General features: G+C 38.7%; 1 protein-coding gene across 6 annotated transcripts in view; it reads left to right on the plus strand.

The window, feature by feature from the left end:
- ASXL3 (ASXL transcriptional regulator 3) overlaps positions 1-17,846 on the plus strand; it is a 157,228-nt gene that overhangs the window by 123,522 nt on the left and 15,860 nt on the right. For 5 of the 6 annotated variants that reach the window (XR_016280618.1, XM_089517241.1, XM_089517243.1 and 2 more), the window contains 2 exons: positions 15,092-15,188; positions 16,217-16,322. Coding sequence is in view for 5 of the 6 variants with exons in the window: in XM_089517241.1 (XP_089373367.1) it covers positions 15,092-15,188; positions 16,217-16,322 (203 nt within the window). In the remaining variant the exon portion in view is untranslated. The remainder of the gene's footprint in view (positions 1-15,091; positions 15,189-16,216; positions 16,323-17,846) is intronic. The other variant, XM_089517245.1, reaches the window with a different exon arrangement.

Consider the following 17,846-nt stretch of genomic DNA (forward strand, 5'->3'; position numbering starts at 1 on the left):
GAAGTTAAGCCTTCCATCTTTTGTCCAGTTATTTGTTAGGGCTCACTTTTCTCAAGTTTAGTGTGGTTTGCCTTCCTTACAGAGGGGTTTGATGGTTTTCTCTCTTCGTTATGTTATTATTTGTAATGTAATGCTGGGCAACTACATTTTTAAGGGTTCCTCCACATTCTTTGGAATAGGGAAACACACACTCCCAACCTTCTCTGGGAACATGATTTTGTTGGTTCCCTCAGGACGCTCCTGTTTCTCTGCATTGTCTTCCTCTTGTTGTTGCTGCTGCTGCTATTTTATTCATTAATTTCTGTCAGTTAGTTCAGTTTTTGTGGGTGGAATGTGTAATAGTTTGTTATGATACCTTAATTTCATAGTGGGTTCAGCAATAAAACTCCTTTCCTAGAAATGACCTGGGAGACTGGCTTCCTGATACCCAAGGAAGGATTTTTTTCCACTGCCAACTGTCCTTCCCTTGAGAAAAGCAGACTTTTAGTGAGGTGTTTTTAGTTCACAGTAATTTTGTACAAATATCACACAAATTTAATAATTTTGGGCAAATAATAAAACTTGTGTAAACAATGTAAGGCTATCTCTATACAGTACTAGATAATCATATACTATTCTCAGAATATAATTGAAGGAGGGTACAAAAATTGTAAGTTAGAAGTCAAATCCAGGTCCTGATTCAATGACATAATGAATTCCAGCAGGTTTAATTGAACAAACATGCAGTTGGCCAGAATAATCAGATGAAAATCTTTTAAACCATTCAGTTTGCATTTACCTCCCTCAGTGTTCATTTGCCACAGCACTATTTGGTTATCTGTATTCCTTGGCAGTTCAGTTGCTGTGGTTTTATTTCCAGATTCACCAGATAGATGGACTGATATCTTTATCCATAGAATAATAATAATAATAATAATAATAATGATAATAATAAATTTTATTTGAATTTCCCGCCTCTCCCGGTGGATTGAGGTGGGATTACAACAGAGAATAAAATCAACAATAAAATACAAGATACAGTATTATCTAAAAATACAATCAATAGAACAAACAACAAAACTACTACCAATCATTAAAATGACCAAATTGTCGTCTGTTTTCCATGCTATCAAAGTCAGAAGTGGGAGTCTTCTTTGAGATCAGCTATAGACAATTGAGACTAATAACAATTGAGAAAAGACCAATATTAAATACCTGTAACAAGATCTTTCCACATTTCCTAAACCAAATTACCTAAGTAATCAATTTAAACCACCATTTGGATCCTCTCTATAACAGTGTCTTGGCAGTTTTGTTAATCAAGCTGATAAACTACTACTTCCATCATCCCTCACCATTGTTGAGGCTGATGAAATTGGTAGGAATTGGACTCCAATAAGATCCAGAAGACCACAAACTCCTCTGTCCAGTTGTAATTGTGTTTCTTTTTTAAAAATTCTTAATAATTTGTATTGAAGTTTGAGAATTACAGTAAAGGTGAAAGGGAGGAGAGGAGGGAAGGGAAAAGGGAAGGGAAAGGATGCATATGTATTTATAAAATTAGATTTGTCTCATATATACCAACATTGTTTAAGTGTATAACATAATAAACCAGAAAATTTAAGTAAGTTGTTCTGTTTTGTCATAGAATCTATATAAATATATAATAACCACTAGGTTTCTAAATAATAAAGTTCTTCATAGTTATATGCATGTGTCCTTGTCTAGTCTTTATCCCACATTTTTTCAATCTTCTGCCATTTACTTTCAAATTCTTGGCTTGTTTTCCCTGTAGCGTGCATAGTCAGTCTGTCCATAATAAAGTAGTCATATATCCGTTCTTTCCATTCCTCTATTGTTAGGATCACCATGGATTTCCAATGTTTAGCAAACACTATTTGTGCTGCTTATATCATATATAAGATTACACTAATTACATTTTGTGTCAGTTTAGCATGGATAATGTCTACAATATTTAATAATAACAATTCTGGAAGGAGGAGGATGTTTATTTTTAAAACAGCTTGCATTTCCTAGTGTATTTTTACCCAATATTTTTTAACTTTGTTGCATTGCCACCAAACGTGGTACATGGTACCGAGTTTTCCTTTACATTTCCAACAATGACTATTGCATTGTTTATTCGTTTTAGCTAAACTGGATGGGGTTAGGTAAAATCTATTTAAAATCTTTAGATAGTTTTCTTTTAATGTATTACATTTGGTGAATTTTTGGTTGTTTTCCTAAATATGTTCCCAAGTATCAGTCTTCCTATATTTTGCATCCACTTAATCATGCATTCTTTAATGGTCTTTTCCTTTTATTCAATACCTAGAAGAATTTTATAAGTTTTTAAAATAAATCCTTTTACTCCTCCCATTAAGATTTTATCAAAATCCTTCCAGTCATTTTCTATTCCATTTAATTTTATATATTTATTAAATTCTACTTTTATTTGCAAATAATGAAATAAATCAATTGGTTTCCCTTCTTCTTATAGCTGGGTAAAATATATCGGGTAAAAATACACAAGGAAATGCAAGCTGTTTTAAAAATAAACATCCTCCTCCTTCCAGAATTGTTATTATTAAATATTGTAGACATTATCCATGCTAAACTGACACAAAATGTAATTAGTGTAATCTTCTGGATTTAATTTTTATTACTTCTTCTGTAAATATCAGTAGGTCTTGATATTTAATCCAGGACGTGTTCCTTGGATATTCATTTATATGAAAGGCTTCTTGTGGAAAAGTCCATTTAGGGATTTTTGAATAAAAGAAGTTGTTATACTTTTTTGTGGTTTTTTCGGGCTATGTGGCCATGTTCTAGAAGAATTTCTTCCTGATGTTTCACCATCTGTGGCTGGCATTTTCAGAGAATGCTTGCCTGGAAATAAGTTGGATATATATATATTGTGTGGCCTGGCTCAGGTAAACTCAGAAGAGTGAAGACAAGCAGCCACCCAAAGTAAAGGTATTTTTACCATACATCAAAGGAGTCACAGACAGAATAGGCAAAGTGGTGAGGAAGCACAACTTAACAAACTGACGAAGAAAATTCAGCAAATGCTTTGCTCAGCCAAAGACCAGAGAGACCCTCTCACAGCCACAGGATTTTACCCTATACCATGCAGACAAGTCTAAATAGGGACCACCAAACACAGTGTGCAAACAAGAATCAAGGAACACGAGAGACACTGCAGACTGGGCCATCCAGAAAAATCAGCAGTAGCAGAACATGCCACAAACCACCATGGGCATAAAATACTGTTTGAAAACACTGAAATTTTGGACCATGCCAACCACTACCATGTCAGGATGCACAGGGAAGCCATTAAAATCCACAAACACCTGGACAATTTCAAAGGAAAGAAGAAACCCTTAAAGTAAACAAGGTTTGGCTATCAGTCATGAAAAATAGCAAGATAAAGACTCAACAAATGCAAATGAGAAATCTCCCAGCTGACAATAAGCACTATCAAGCAGATACTAATCTCTTTTGTAGACCCTCCCACCCTGAGGCCTGCCATTAGCAACATAACAATACACATGCAAATCACTCCTGCCTCTCCAGGTCACACAATATACATGCCCAAGCCCTTTCCAGCCAAGCATTCTCTGACGATGCCAGCCACAGATGCTGGCAAAACATCAGGAAGAAACTCTTCTAGAACATGGCCACATAGTCTGAAAAACTCACAAAAAACTATGGATGCCGGCCATGAAAGCCTTCGATTTCACAGTTTTTATACTGTTTCCATACTTTAAATAAGGCGTTTCTAATAGCATGCGAATTAAATTATTTATCAATTTGAACAGTATTATAACACAAATATGCATGCCAGCCTTGTTTCATACTAGTATGCGCTAATTCTAGCAATTTTTTATTATCCAGCAGGATCCAGTCTTTTATCCACAGACGTGTGTATGCATTATAATATAATTTGAAATTAGGAAGCCCTATCCCACCTTTTTCTTTTCTATCTTGCATAACTGCAAGTTTAATTCTAGGTTTTTTTTCCTTGCCAGATAAATTTCGATAAATTGTAATTATGTTTCTTGACCAGTTGCCATTCCTGCCTCGCTGATATCCATCAGTTATTAACAGTTCTTCCACAGTGCAGAAATAAAGCATTTTGACATCACTTTAACTGTCATGGCTCCATCCTGTGGAATCCTGAGATTTGTAGTTCGGCAAAGTAATTAGCTTAGTCTGTCAGAGAGCTTGAGTGCCTCACCAAACTACAAATCCCAGGTTTCTGTAGGACAGAGTCATAGTAGTTAAAGTAGTGTCAAACTGCTTTAATTCTGCCGTGTGAATATGCCCTAACCTTTGTGCCTCAAATATGTTTAGTAATCTCAAAGTATAAGTTGTAGAATTTAAGGTTACAAAGCAGGACTCAATATAGCCAAATGAATTCCTCCCAAAGAGTTTTTGAAGCACACACACACACAAAAGGCTGATTCTAAATGGTAGGGGGAGTCCCTTGGTTATGTTGGGAGGTGGGGATGACAGCTTCTCTCTCTCTCTCTTTCCTTTTTTACTTTACATTTTTCTTCTTCTTGTAATACCAGTAGAGGAAGAGAGCTGTGTAAACTCCAGGCTGCTATAGACCAGGCGATCAGTTCCTGCTGCCCCTGCCACAAGCAGGTTTAGCAATTGCGTGATGTCTACATTACTGAAGTTTTATCCTTCCAGAAAACAGAAGATACAGTTTGATGAGCCCTGGTGGCGCAGTGGTTAAATGCCTGTACTTCAGCCACTTGCTCACAAACCGCAAAGTTGCAAGTTCAATACCAGCCAAGGGCTCAAGCTTGACTCAGGCTTGCATCCTTCTGAGGTCGCTAAAATGAGTATTCAGCTTGTTGGGGGCAATTAGCTTACACATTGTAAAGCGCTTAGGGAGTGCTTAAGTGCACTGATAAGCGGTATAAAAATGTACTTGCTATTGCTTACTATTGCTATCTGGACACCTATTTATACTGTTAGTTGCATTAATGTTGATCTTCTAACCTATTTTAGCTCTGTATCATTAAGAAGGTTCTTTTTGGTCCACTGAAATTCACTATAATGGTCTGCAGGAATGTTTATCCAACCTATAAATCTATAGTGAAATAACTTTTAGGTCACAGAAACCAGGAAAAAAATCTGAATACAGAAGGGAATAGATAGGCCACATATCTCCTTGCACCAAAGGCTCAATTGGGAACATCAAGAAATCATTAAAATGACACCCCATTGTGTCTAGAAATTGAAGTCCATGTTGTCTTCTTTTAGGCCTTTTCCCTTCTTCGTTTTTTGAGCTGTGTAATATTCCTCTGAGTTCAGATTCACTACAACACAATCTTCCTTGCATACTCCAAGGATGCTGTGCCCTACAGGAATAATTAAAATATGCATTTCTCCTTACAAAAAATAGACAAGAAAATAATGGAAGTGGGTCAGCTTTTCAAAAGGAGGCATGTATACACATACCAGTCAATCTTTGCCATGTATATTACATTGCAGTATTTTTATTTGCATTGTTTTATTATTTGTAATGGTTTGAAATGGTCAGTAGACTAATTTAATTAATCAGTCATTCATACATACATACATTCTGTTCAGAAATAGGAAGTTACTTTTTATGAGCTACTACTCCCAGAATCTCCCAGCCATTTGGCATGCTGGTGGGGGTTGAATAAGCAACTTTTCCAAGCTTTGCTTAGATGGCTAGAAAATATTTTCTGAGCTGGAGGATAGAACAGCCATAGATAAACATCATAAATATGATTCCAATAGTCAAAAGGAAGGATGGTTATATAAGGTCTGGTACAGACCACTGCTTTGTAGTGACCTAGGGCTGAAATTATGGCTCAGGAGTGCTGAGCATCCCCACACTCTGTGCTCTCCCGGCGCCATTTTGGGCATGCACGTGTTCAGACAGTGCGTGCCGATGACATGCCTTGTGCTCTGCATCCAAACGGAGCAGCTCACAAGAGACGTCACTGCACCGCTCCAGGGCACTAGTGGCACCTTGGCAGCAGCATGGAAAAGAGCTGAGTTTTGCAGCTCCTTCTTACAGCGGATTGTTGCCGTGCACATGTGGTTACTGCGGCAATGATCCACGGCAGAAATGGGCAGCGTATTGCCGTCCCTTCCTGTCCATCTGTACAGGGCCTAAGTAATCACAACAAGAAAATCCACATATTCCACACAAACACCAAAATATGAAAAAAGGGCCAAGACTGTTTTCCTTTACCTTACCAGACCAGCCTACATAGCTTATTTGGAACCACATATCTAATGTTTGAGTCCAGGAGCCCATTCACACTACAGAATTATACTGTTATTATTCCACTTTAACTGCTATGAAATCCTATGGGATCTTGGAATTGGCAGTTTAAGAGGAGCAACTAGAATTCTCAGCCACAGCATTCCAGTGCCTCACCAAATTGCAAACCACAGGATTTCATAGGACAGAATGTATAGAATCATAGAGCTATAATTGTGTAATGTGAGTGGGCTCTATTATGGCTGGAAAGCACCCTAGGCATCTGAAGGAGTACCCTTGACCAGTGGCAGGAGGAGTGGATCACACCATAGTGCAGGGGTGACACCTGGTTGGTCCCTCCTCCCAATGTGGAAGAGGAGGGTGCAGGCCCTGTCCTTTGTCTGCTGCCATGGCTTTCAAGGGAGCCAAAGTGGCAGAGAAAGGAGGAATACACCCCCCTTACCTTCCCCACTACCCTGGGCCCAGCAGGGGAGGAAGGAGGGGCGAGCACACGCACACTCTTCCCACCTTTCCCAATGCCTTACTTATCCATCTGCCTCCTCCTCCTGTAGTCGAAAGTGGGCTGTTGGGTGGCTGGTGCCCCCCCCCAGCACTACACCAGGTGACACCAATGTCGGGGGCACCACTACCCTTGACACAAACATTAGTTACAGGGGGTTAGTGCAGAAAGAATTACGCAGAGTCTGGCTTGGATCAATTCAGAGTTTTCCTGGGATGTTATTAGTTAGAACAGCAACTAGGAATGGTTTATCAAAAAGTCAGTTGAGTTTGAAAACCCAGTGCACTTTCTTACTGGGTCGTATTTCAGAGAAGTAGGTGAAATCACTGTTCCGTAAACATGCCAATGTCAGTGATCCAGGAAGTCAGACACAGAGAAACAGAGGCCATAGCATAATACATGTGTTAAAACACAATAATTCCATGCAAAAATGGGATATTATTATATCCACCCTTATACAGTGCGCCCTTGTTTTACGTGGGGGATCTGTTCTGGGCCCCTCCCCTGTGTAAAATAAAAAACACGTATGCTCGAGCCCCATTGTTAGTAATGGGGCTTGTGCTCATGGTGGCACACAGCGCCAGAAGCAGCATATAATGCTCCCGCGTATGACGCGGGCGCACTATTCTGCCCCTTCCATAGATAGCCACCTTTAATGTGGCCAAATTAGCGTCAGATCATTCTTTGAGGAAGTTGAGTGCATCAGTACAGCTACACCTTTTCATTATGCCTCTTGAGTGAGATGCCATCTCTCCCTTGGACCTGGAGGCCTGACTGTGTCCAAGACTTGTCTCTGCTCTCTGTTCTTCTGTGGCAGCTAAATCATCTCAGGAGAAACTCCACAGGGTTGTCAGATAAGGCCTCCAGCTCAGGCTACAATTCTGAATCTCCCAGCTATGGCCTATCCTCTAAGGCCCAGAACAGAGTGGCATGAAAGATAAACCTGTGTCCACTCCAGCTGGAAGCGGGTCACAATCTGTCCACACAGCCTGCTCAGGGGACAGTTGGTGTCACCAGGAGTCGGGTTATCTTGGCTCTTTTTTGCTCCAGTCTTAAGGGCTGGGGTGCAGCTTCAGCACAGCTTCTGGCCACTTTGGAGGTGTGTGTTATTTAATTGGCACACCTCCAAAGCAGCCAGAAGCCACTTCATTTTGGCTCATCTGTATCATCCCTTAGTTCATATTCTCCAACAAGGACTCCTCTAGGTAGACAGTATTAACCTCATGTGTGTCCCTTGCCAAACTAACCGCAAACCTAGAAACTGTAATAATTACAGTCCTGACCAACCAGTCATCTTTTCTGCAAACAGTTTGCAGTAGACATGAGTCAGGCAATGGCCGATGAAATGGGGACATTTTCCCTTCCGATCAGGAAGTGTGAACTTGTCTTCACCCCATGAGTGGCAGCAAAGTATCTGAAGTGAAGGACTCATCTAAATGAGTTTGACAAAACAATTTCTGTAGATGGAACATCCTTGCTGTTTAAATGGCTTGGCTCTCGTAGGTCATGTCCTGTTCAATAATACCCCTTTCTTCCCATATCTCCTTATTCCCTGACAGGAGAACCTGGTGCTTTTCATATTTGCACGACCTATTGGCCTCTATAGTGGGTGATGATTAAGATCATAAAAAGGTTCTGCACCAGAGGTTTTTAGTTTGGTGAAGCACCCAAGCTTTCTGGCTGAGAGTGCTAAGTGCCCCCAAGCCAACCTTGACTCATGGCAGTCCTGTGGATGAGACATCTCCAAAACTCCCTGTCTTTCAACTGTTCTGCTTAACTTTTTCAGACTTGTGTCCTCTCTTCTTAAGTCTAGTCATTTGGTGTGCAGTCTTCTACTCTTTCTTCTACCATCAACCTTTCCCAGCATTATTGTCTTTTAGGTCATGCCTTCTCATGATGTGGACAAAGTACAACAGCCTCAGTTTGATCATCTTGGCTTCTGGGGGTATTTCAGGCTTGATTTGTTCAAGGACCTATTTGTTTGTCTTTTTGGCTATCCACAGTATCCTCAGCACTCTTCTCCAGTACCACATTTCAAATTAGTTGATTTTCTTTTATCTAGTTTTTTCACTGTCCAGCTCTCACATTCATACATATTTATGTATTTATTTTATTTAGGGGATTTATATCCTGCCTTTCTCCGAAACTGGGATTCAAGGTGGCTACATAGAGATTGGGATTACCATGGTTTGGATGATTCTAACACTTAGTTGTATGTCTTTACTTTTTAGAATCTTTTCTTTCTCTTTCACGGTTGCCCTTCCCATTCCTAGTCTTCCTCTGATTTCTTGACTGCAGTGTCAAGATCCAGGGTTTGAGAAATCTTTTAACTATTCAATTTTCTAGTTTGAATGTATGTAGGTCCTCCATGTTCAAAATTTTTGTTTTCTTTGTGTTCAGCAGGAAGCCTGCCTTTGCACTTTCTTCGTTGATGTTCCTCAACAATTGTTCCAAGTCCATGATATTTTCTGCTAGTAATATTGTGTCATCTGCCTAGCATTGGAGCTGATCAGATGGGAGAAAATTGGGGGGGGAGACATACTCCCAGCAAAGTCACATGGTTTTACTGATGATTTTCAGATGACGTTGCACTTATCCAGGACTTTACCCATGAAAATCCAGGAATGCTCTAGCAACAAACCATTCCTGGGACTTCCCAGTGAGTGGTTTGTTGCTGGAGCATTCCTGGATTTAGATGGATAAAGTCCTGGATACGCGTGATATCATCTGAAAATATTCAAGGCAGTCACACAGCTTTGCTGGGAGTATGCCTTTTACTCCTAGCTCCCCCCCCCCCCCCCCGGGTCTGATAATCTCTTTAGATAGATCGTGTTTCTTCCTCCAATCTTCACTCCTTCTTCTATTGAGATGGATGGATTTTAATGATTAATATCCCCGCAATAGATTTATAGAAATGGTTGTACTGTGGACATATAGAAATGAGCTTTTGGAGTCAAGGCTTTGTGAGAGAAAAAAATGCTGAACAGGATTTGCAGTAGAAATGTTTAGAGAACAAGTTGACCTTTGGGAGGCTGATCGAGGCATCTAGTTTCTTTGAAAGCCAAAACAATTAGGAGCAGCATCCTTGGATGAGGAAACAACACATTGGTGATAAAGAGTGATGGAATATTCCAAATGTGCCTAAAGTGTATTTTAATATTAAAAAAATCTGTGCTCTGATTGTATGAAAGTTTTGTACATTTGCACTTTGAGCCAGCCAATAGAATGTATGTTAGGGACCTCCTTGTTTGAATTACTATATGGTCAGCCATTTTCTCTTGTTCTTCGCCTCAGTATTTGGAAAAGTTTATTTCCACTGGGGACTTTGCCGGCAAATAAATTGTTTTGGATTCTCAGTGTTCTGAGTCCTTTTGTCCCTCTGCTCTGTCAAGCTGGTGGACTTAGTGAGAGAAAGTCCAGGCTTTTAAGGATACCACAACACTATGTGTAATCCTGCTCCTCAAATGATGTTTTCTATGTACAAGTTGAACAAGTAGGGTGCAGCTTTGCCTAACCCTCTGATTTCTCATCAGAACTATCAAGTGTTATGGAATTCCCATGTCTTAGAGAGCATTCAATGCCTTTTCCTGATCAATGCAGTTAAAGGCTTTGCTGTAGTCTATAAAGTACATGCTGATTTTCTTTTGCAATTACTTGATGTGTTCCATTAGCCAGTGAATATTTGCAGTATGGTCCCTTGTGCCTCTACCTTTCCTGACCCTTGCTTGGTCTTTTGGGTTTTCTCGCTCCATGTCCAATTGGAATCTTTGTTGCAGTTTTTTAAACATAATTTTGCTTTCATAGTGTTAAGTGTCCCTCCTATACTGCAAATTCCAAGATATCATAGTATGCAGCCATGACAGTTGGTGAGTGTATGTGTGTGTGGCAGGTTTAGATCTCTGGGTTCTTTATGTGTACTCCCAAGACCCTGAAACAATAGTCAGCTGCTTATCTCTGCCCTTCATCAAGAAATGAGGTTTCTTTCAATTCTTTTCACTAGTGATGAATGGTAGGAATGGATCAGGTAAAATCTTGAACCTCAGCCTTAAAGTATAGAACATTTTGGAAGTAGCAGGAGAGCCTGTGTGTCAGGGAGCCTGAAGCAGAGCAGAAAAACATTATGAGCTTCTTTTAGAGAAAAGGTGAGGAGAGTAAAACATTGCATGCAATGTCCAATCTTCTCTGCTTTTGAACTAAAGTTACTCTTTTCTACTATGGCAGAATTCAGAGATAAAGATATAGTGCTAGTCTGTAGAATCAGTATGAAGAGTTTATCTTGTAGCACCTTTGAGACTTAACTGAAAGAAATAAATTGGCAGCATGAGCTTTCGTAGACTTCAGTCTACCTCCTCAGATGCATTTGAGCCAAATTCATCTGAGAAAGTAGACTGAAGTCTATGAAAGCTCACACTGGCAATTTCTTTCAGTTAGTCTCAAAGATGCTACAAGATCTCTCTATGTATTCTTTTGTATGATGACATAGGAGATGATCACATGAGGGACTGGACAATGATGTCCCTCATGTTCTGTCCCTGCCCCGTCCCATTCTTCCTGCCTGATCATGGAAAGCACTTTCACACTTGACCCACACTTGACCTGGCAGGTAAGCGCAAGTGAGAGAGGTTGTGCAAATCACTTTCACACTGCAGGGGGCTAAAAAGTGCTTTCAGCCATCATTTGCAGTCTTTTGTATTAACAGCTTAACCAGTTAATACCACAACGGCTGAAAGAACTTTCAGCTGATGGCTGAAAGTGCTTTTCAGACGGCTGCAGTGTGAAAGTGATTTGCACAATCACTTTCACTCAGATCATGGCTGGGATAAGGAAGGGGAAGCAATCCTATCCCTATCCCATCTCCCTTGTGATAATCTCCATAGTATCAGTTCACTTAATGTAAATAGTCTCACTTAATGTAATAGTCTGATTGCTTGGTTTCCAAGAGCATTTAGACTACTGAGTGATTACAAATCAATATGAGTACACAAGATAGATTTTTGTCCCTAATGTATTGTCAAGAAGCAGTGTGCTTTCCACTTTTAAAAAAAAATGGAGCAGCAGTGCTATAAGAGCTTTTATGCTTAGCTAATACTGAAAGTTAATTTTTATGTATGATGTTTTTATAAATCATTCAGTTAGAGTAATATAATGTAAAGTATTTAAAATGTTGGCTGCCATCCAGAATGTGTCAAAGGGACTCTATTTTGATACGTCAGCTCCCTACCCAGCCTGTTCCACATAGTAAGCTGCTCTTCCACTGAACAGATGGATTTCTTGTTTCTGCTTTTCTGGATTGTGGCCAATATGTTTAAGAAATTGCTCTTTGAGCTGATCTCCTTTTCATTCCTCATGGGACAGTGCCATTATGATTATTTGCACATTTTCTTAGGCACGTCCTAGTTATTTTCTCTCCAGTTTCCAAACTGGATGAAGGACTGAGAATGGTTTCCTAGTATGGGACATTTTGTGACTGGTATCCACTTAAAAGATTCAGTCGGATATGCATTGCAGTGAGTTGTGTAGACAGAGGACATCATCATTCAATTGCTTTTAAAGTGGTCGTAATTTGGGTCAGAACATGCTCTGTAAGTGGAAGGGCCTGTGTTGATAACTTGACTGAAAGGGTGTCAAGAAGCAAGAACTAGGGAGCAGCCCTGCCTAAGACTTTCCAGCCAACATTGACAATACTGAGTTAGATGTTCTGATTCAGTACGCAGCAGTATCATATATACACACTATGTTCATTTGCCCTTGCTTACCTTTTAACTTACAGGGTTTTCCCTATTCATTTTGCTCCCTGAATGGCTTCACTGAGCAAGATGCATCTGAGGAAGTAGGCTTAAGTCTACAAAATTTGATGCTACCAACTTATTTCTTTCAGTTAGTTTCAAAGGTGCTAGAAGAACCCGTTGCATACCGACCCAGACTAACACAGCTATATCTTTGCAAATGATTAATATGACTTTCCTGGTCTTTTATCCAGTGAAGAGATTTAGAAGATGTTTAGTCTAGCTATTGATAGATCATAATTTGTGCATCATTTTTCAATCTTCTTTGTGGATCACTGGTTGTGTGTGTATGTCATGCGGAGTGTCCTAGACCAGCCATGACACTAGCATTATTATCCTTTAGAACAAGAATGAGAGAATAGAGAATGAACTGACAGGCAGAAAAAGAAGGGCTGTGGTATAAATGACTTAATTTATTATAATAGTCAAATGTAATAGCACAACACCAGTTCTTTTCTTGCCTCATAAGCACATGATGAAGGTATACTAGATTAAAGGTCAAACTTTGTAGTGGCCGTGCTTTGGTATGACATGGAGAGCTCACATCTTGTAGGTCTGACAAATTGGCTCCCAGGAGATCTGCCCAAACTGTGAAGCCAAAGAATGATAATTGCTGTACATTAATTTACAGGCTGTTCCCTAATATCCTAATAATACGAATGGTTTTAATTTTTCTGTGATACTATATTTCTAATAAACTGAAAAAACACTTGCTAATACCCAATATTTTCAACATTAATTTTCTTTACTGGTGTCTTCCCCTTTTAAATGTCTTCAATATATTATGTAGAATCTTCTTTGCTTCATACTCCCCTAAACATGCAACAGAACTTTTAATACTTTCTATTAAAGATAGAAAATCCATGTTGAATGATGTATTGTTAATTTATTGAGGTAAGCCTTCAGTGTATATTGAGGTAAGCCTTCAGTGATTTGATGTGAAAGCCTTACTGCTGCAAAATATTATAATCAAACCATGTAGAATTTATTGATGCCTGTGTTAATAGTAGAATCACTGCCTATATCAACAAAATCTTTATTTGAGAAATATATCTTCTGCATATCAATTATGCAGAAAGCTTGAACAGTAGCCTTATATGAGAGCAACAGAAGTATTGGATTGAGCCGAGGGGAGGTGGAGCGATAATGGATTTAGATGGTTGAGTTCCTCTTAATGTATTAGTCATGTTAAAGAGTCTGATCACCTGTAAAATAAAGTCAGATCCTTTCTGAATATTTGAGGAGGAGGTGTATATCATACTTCCACATTTAACTCATCTGATATAATGTGGGCTTTAGAAACAAAGGAGTTAAATTAAATAGGAAATTAACTGACTTATTTTGTTCACTATCATTTGACATTTTCATGGTTTATAAAAATAGCCACTGGGCTATGGTAAATGTTTTTCTCCTTTAAATAAAATTTTAAAATAGTTACATAAATGTTTCTGGTGTGGATTCGTCATAAAATAATTGCTGGTGTTTGGAAATTGATACTTCCATAGTGCTTAATCAGATAAAAGCAGAATTCCAAACCCAAGAGAATTACTGTATAATAATAATAATAATAAAAAGCTTTCAAAAACATTTGTTGTTCTGGCTCATTAAAACGTTGTCTCTGCTGGACAGCATTTCTTGACGCCCATAAAAATTAATAGTGTATTTTAAAAGTGCTTTATTGGCATGTTTCTCCAAATTCTCATTTAGCTTTATTGGTTAATGATGCCATCTCTCTGCCCATGGTAATATTTACTTCATCACCAAGACTTAAAAATTTTCCTTTCTTGAACTTTTTCATTCTGGATGAAAATACTAAGCCAAAGGTGGGCAAAGTGTAGCCCTCTGTATGTGATCAAACTACAACTCTCATCAGTCTTAACCAGCATAGCCAGTGGTAAAAAATGCTGGAAGTTACCTCTAGAGGACAGCACTTTGCCTCTCCTGGTTGAAAGTATCTGAAACACTTCAATCTACCTGATATTATAAACCTGAGTAGAAATGATGTAGAATTTAAGTCATGTAAAAGGCCATAGAAGAAAATTATCCATTGAATTTAATTTTATATATCATTTTGTGATTTCCCCCCCTTTTCTCTCTCTCTGTACAGTCAGCTCTTAGTATCCACGGATTCTGCGTCCATGGATTCAACCATCCATGGCTTGGAAATATTCAAATACATCTATACATACATATATTTTATCTCTCTTGTATATTGCTTCCAAGGGCCTTAGAGTCCCTGTTCTGGGGGAAAAGCGGGATACAAATAAATATAATAATAATAATAATAATAATAATAATAATAGGTTTCACTGTGATAATTAGCAATATATTGTTATAATTAATGTAGGTACACCAATTCTGGATTGAGCCACTTGCATTTAATATGATGACTATAATGAAAATGCTATTTAAATATTAGCAGATTATTCCCTTTTGTTATTCCCACTCTCTATCCTTCCCTCTTCCACATAACTGGAGCTCTATTCTTATGTACTCTTAGTTGACGCAATCTCTGACAGTGTCTTCTGCTACCACTGGCTTATTTTCTAGATGGGAAGTGATGGAGTTTTGCGCCTCAGTAGTTCCGCTTTAAATAATGAATTCTTTGCATATGCAGCACAAGGGTGGAAACAGCGATTGGCAGAAGGTAATTTTATACTTGTTATTAGATTTAACCAAATAGTGATTTATTTTCTTTCCTGAAGAGATGACTTTTATATGATTATCAAGAATACTCACACTGACAATACTTTTGTAAAAGCAAATGTAATGTGACAAGACTTTAAAAATTATATACACTAATTCATCTTGAAATTGATTTGAGCACTTTTGCTTATTTATACCTGACCCCAGAAGGCCATTTGGTGGCCTTATTTAAAATCTGAACAAGCATTTTCATCAGTGTCAACTTTAGAAAACTAAATGCATGTGACTAAATCCCACCAATATATCTTACAAAATACTAAATATAATAATATAAATCTAATGGCTTGTCAGTGGTTTCTCTTAAATTTACTTTGCATTGAAATACTTTTTTGGAAGACTGAAGGTGTAATGTAAAGAAAAATAGATTATGCCTATCAATATATGTATGAATATAAATATAACAAGTAAGAACGTAACAGCCAAAAAGGGAGCTTTTGAAGCTTCTTATCTACTTTCATGCCTCCATGACCCCAAGTTAGGTGACCATTTGGAACATCATCCCATAATTCTCAGGGAAATATAGTTGAATGATGATGTTTTGGAAAAGATGATGCACGTCCTTAGACACGTACACTGGAATTTTTGGAATTTGGCCAATCTGTGAAATTTTATAGCACAATCATCCAAACCATTCAAAGATATAGCCATATTAGTCGGTGGAATCAGTATGTCGAGAGATCTTGTAGCACCTTTGAAACTAATTGAGAGAAAGAAATTGGCAGCACGAGCTTTTGTAGACTTCAGTCTACTTCTAAGGAAGTAGACTGCAACGTAGGAAAGCTCAGGCTGCCAACTTCTTTCTTTCAATTAGTCTCAAAGGTGCTACAAGATCTCTCTACATCCAAGTGATGTTTGTCCAAACTTTTTTCCAGTGGAGTTTCTGCAGAGAATCCTACCCCAAATACAGCTGCACCCTTACCTGAAACTCTTGGAGTCTATATTCAATATTCCACTGCTTCTGTCTTTTAGGTGAATTTACTCCTGAAATGCAATTGCGCATCAGACAAGAAATTGAAAAGGAAAAGAAAACTGAACCCTGGAAAGAGAGGTTCTTTGAAAGGTTTTATGGAGAAAAGTAAGTATCAAAAGTGAAGTTAAAAGAAAAGGATCAGCATAAGATGCACATTAATATATAAAATTTGTCTTTCATATAGAACATTTGCATGGTTTAAATATAAACTGTCTCACTGATAAAGGCAGCAGGTCTAGCAGTCTTTTTAGAGGGCTTTGTCCAGTCACCTCAAACCCCATTAATTTAGAAATGCCTTCCTGGATCACTATAGCCTTTTCTCTCTCTGCTTTCATACTCACTACTCATTTATCAAACCTTTGCCCTGTCTTACTTATGTTAAGTGCAGTTGTATATGCTGGAACAGTTCTATTTCTGTATTGCTATGTAAAATGTTGGTAATAAATGTGGGGAGGGGGGAGCTAGCAGTAGCAATTCTGTTGCATACATTGGATAAAATTATAGCACCATCCCAGCACTTCCCTAATATGCTGCTCTGTTCCAATCATGTTTAAAGTCAGGGCTGGTGTGCAGTTGAAAATATAAAAGGGTTAGGAGAACTGAACCTTTCACCACCCACAGCTTTTCTTATTTTCTCATTGTATTCCTGCTAGCAATAGTTACCTCTGCTATCAGAGCCCAGTTTCTGGGGTTTGTGGGAGACCTGAAGTGTCAAGAAACCATAAATCTATTGAAGATGCAAATATTAACATATTCTTCACATTCCTGTTGTAATGAGGACATCTGTTCTTCTTCCCAACCTGTAATTTTAAATGTGACCAGGACGGACCAGCATTTAAAGGGATTGTCTAATAACTCCCATTCATTTCAGTGATTCTACTCTAATTGGAATTAATATGGGGTTTAGCCTGCGGGCCTCCCACAACCATGTCAAATGTATTTTATGCTGCAAAGTTTAAAGAAGACCATGCTTGACTTTTCCAAAAGCCTCAAGTTAGGGGCTCTTCAGACTGGCCAATAAGGCTGGCCTGAGGGCAGAATCAGGGCATCACATCCACATGACGCACACCTCCAGTCCACCCCCAGGGTGTCATTACGCCACACACTGCTACACACAGCACCTGTCGTCTCGGCGCTCCTCTGACACTGTGTCCAGATGACCCAGCACCAAATGAGTGCTGTATAGCCATGGCTATTGCTCCCTGGAAAGGCCAGATTGGGGCTATGGCGTGTGGTTGCTGCAGCCCTGATCCAGCTGAAGAAGAGACAGCTGGAGGCTGCCCCTTCATTACTGTTTGTACAGCCCCTTTGTTAATGCTAGTTTATTTTCAACGTTTTAAAATAGTTGAAATTGTCTTTCATTCAACAAGTTGAAACAAGCTGCCTTGTTGAAATTAACATAATCCAAGTTAAATTACTTGTTATGTTTAAAACAGATGCAGTGTAAAATTAGAGAGTTTGTGCCAGCTTTTCAAAAAGGATGAACCAGTTTACTTATGTCATTCAACCACGTTACTTATGTCAGCATGCAATTTTATAACAATGTTTGGTTGATTTTTCACCAGATCGAAATTTCTGTGCCGTGTTGTTTTGTTTTAATTTTCAGGTTGGGATTCTGGAATACAGTAC

This window comes from Sceloporus occidentalis, unplaced genomic scaffold, assembly GCF_023333645.1.
Source record: "Sceloporus occidentalis isolate IW3139 unplaced genomic scaffold, rSceOcc1.0.p SCAF_3, whole genome shotgun sequence".
Classification (NCBI taxonomy): Eukaryota; Metazoa; Chordata; class Lepidosauria; order Squamata; family Phrynosomatidae; genus Sceloporus; species Sceloporus occidentalis.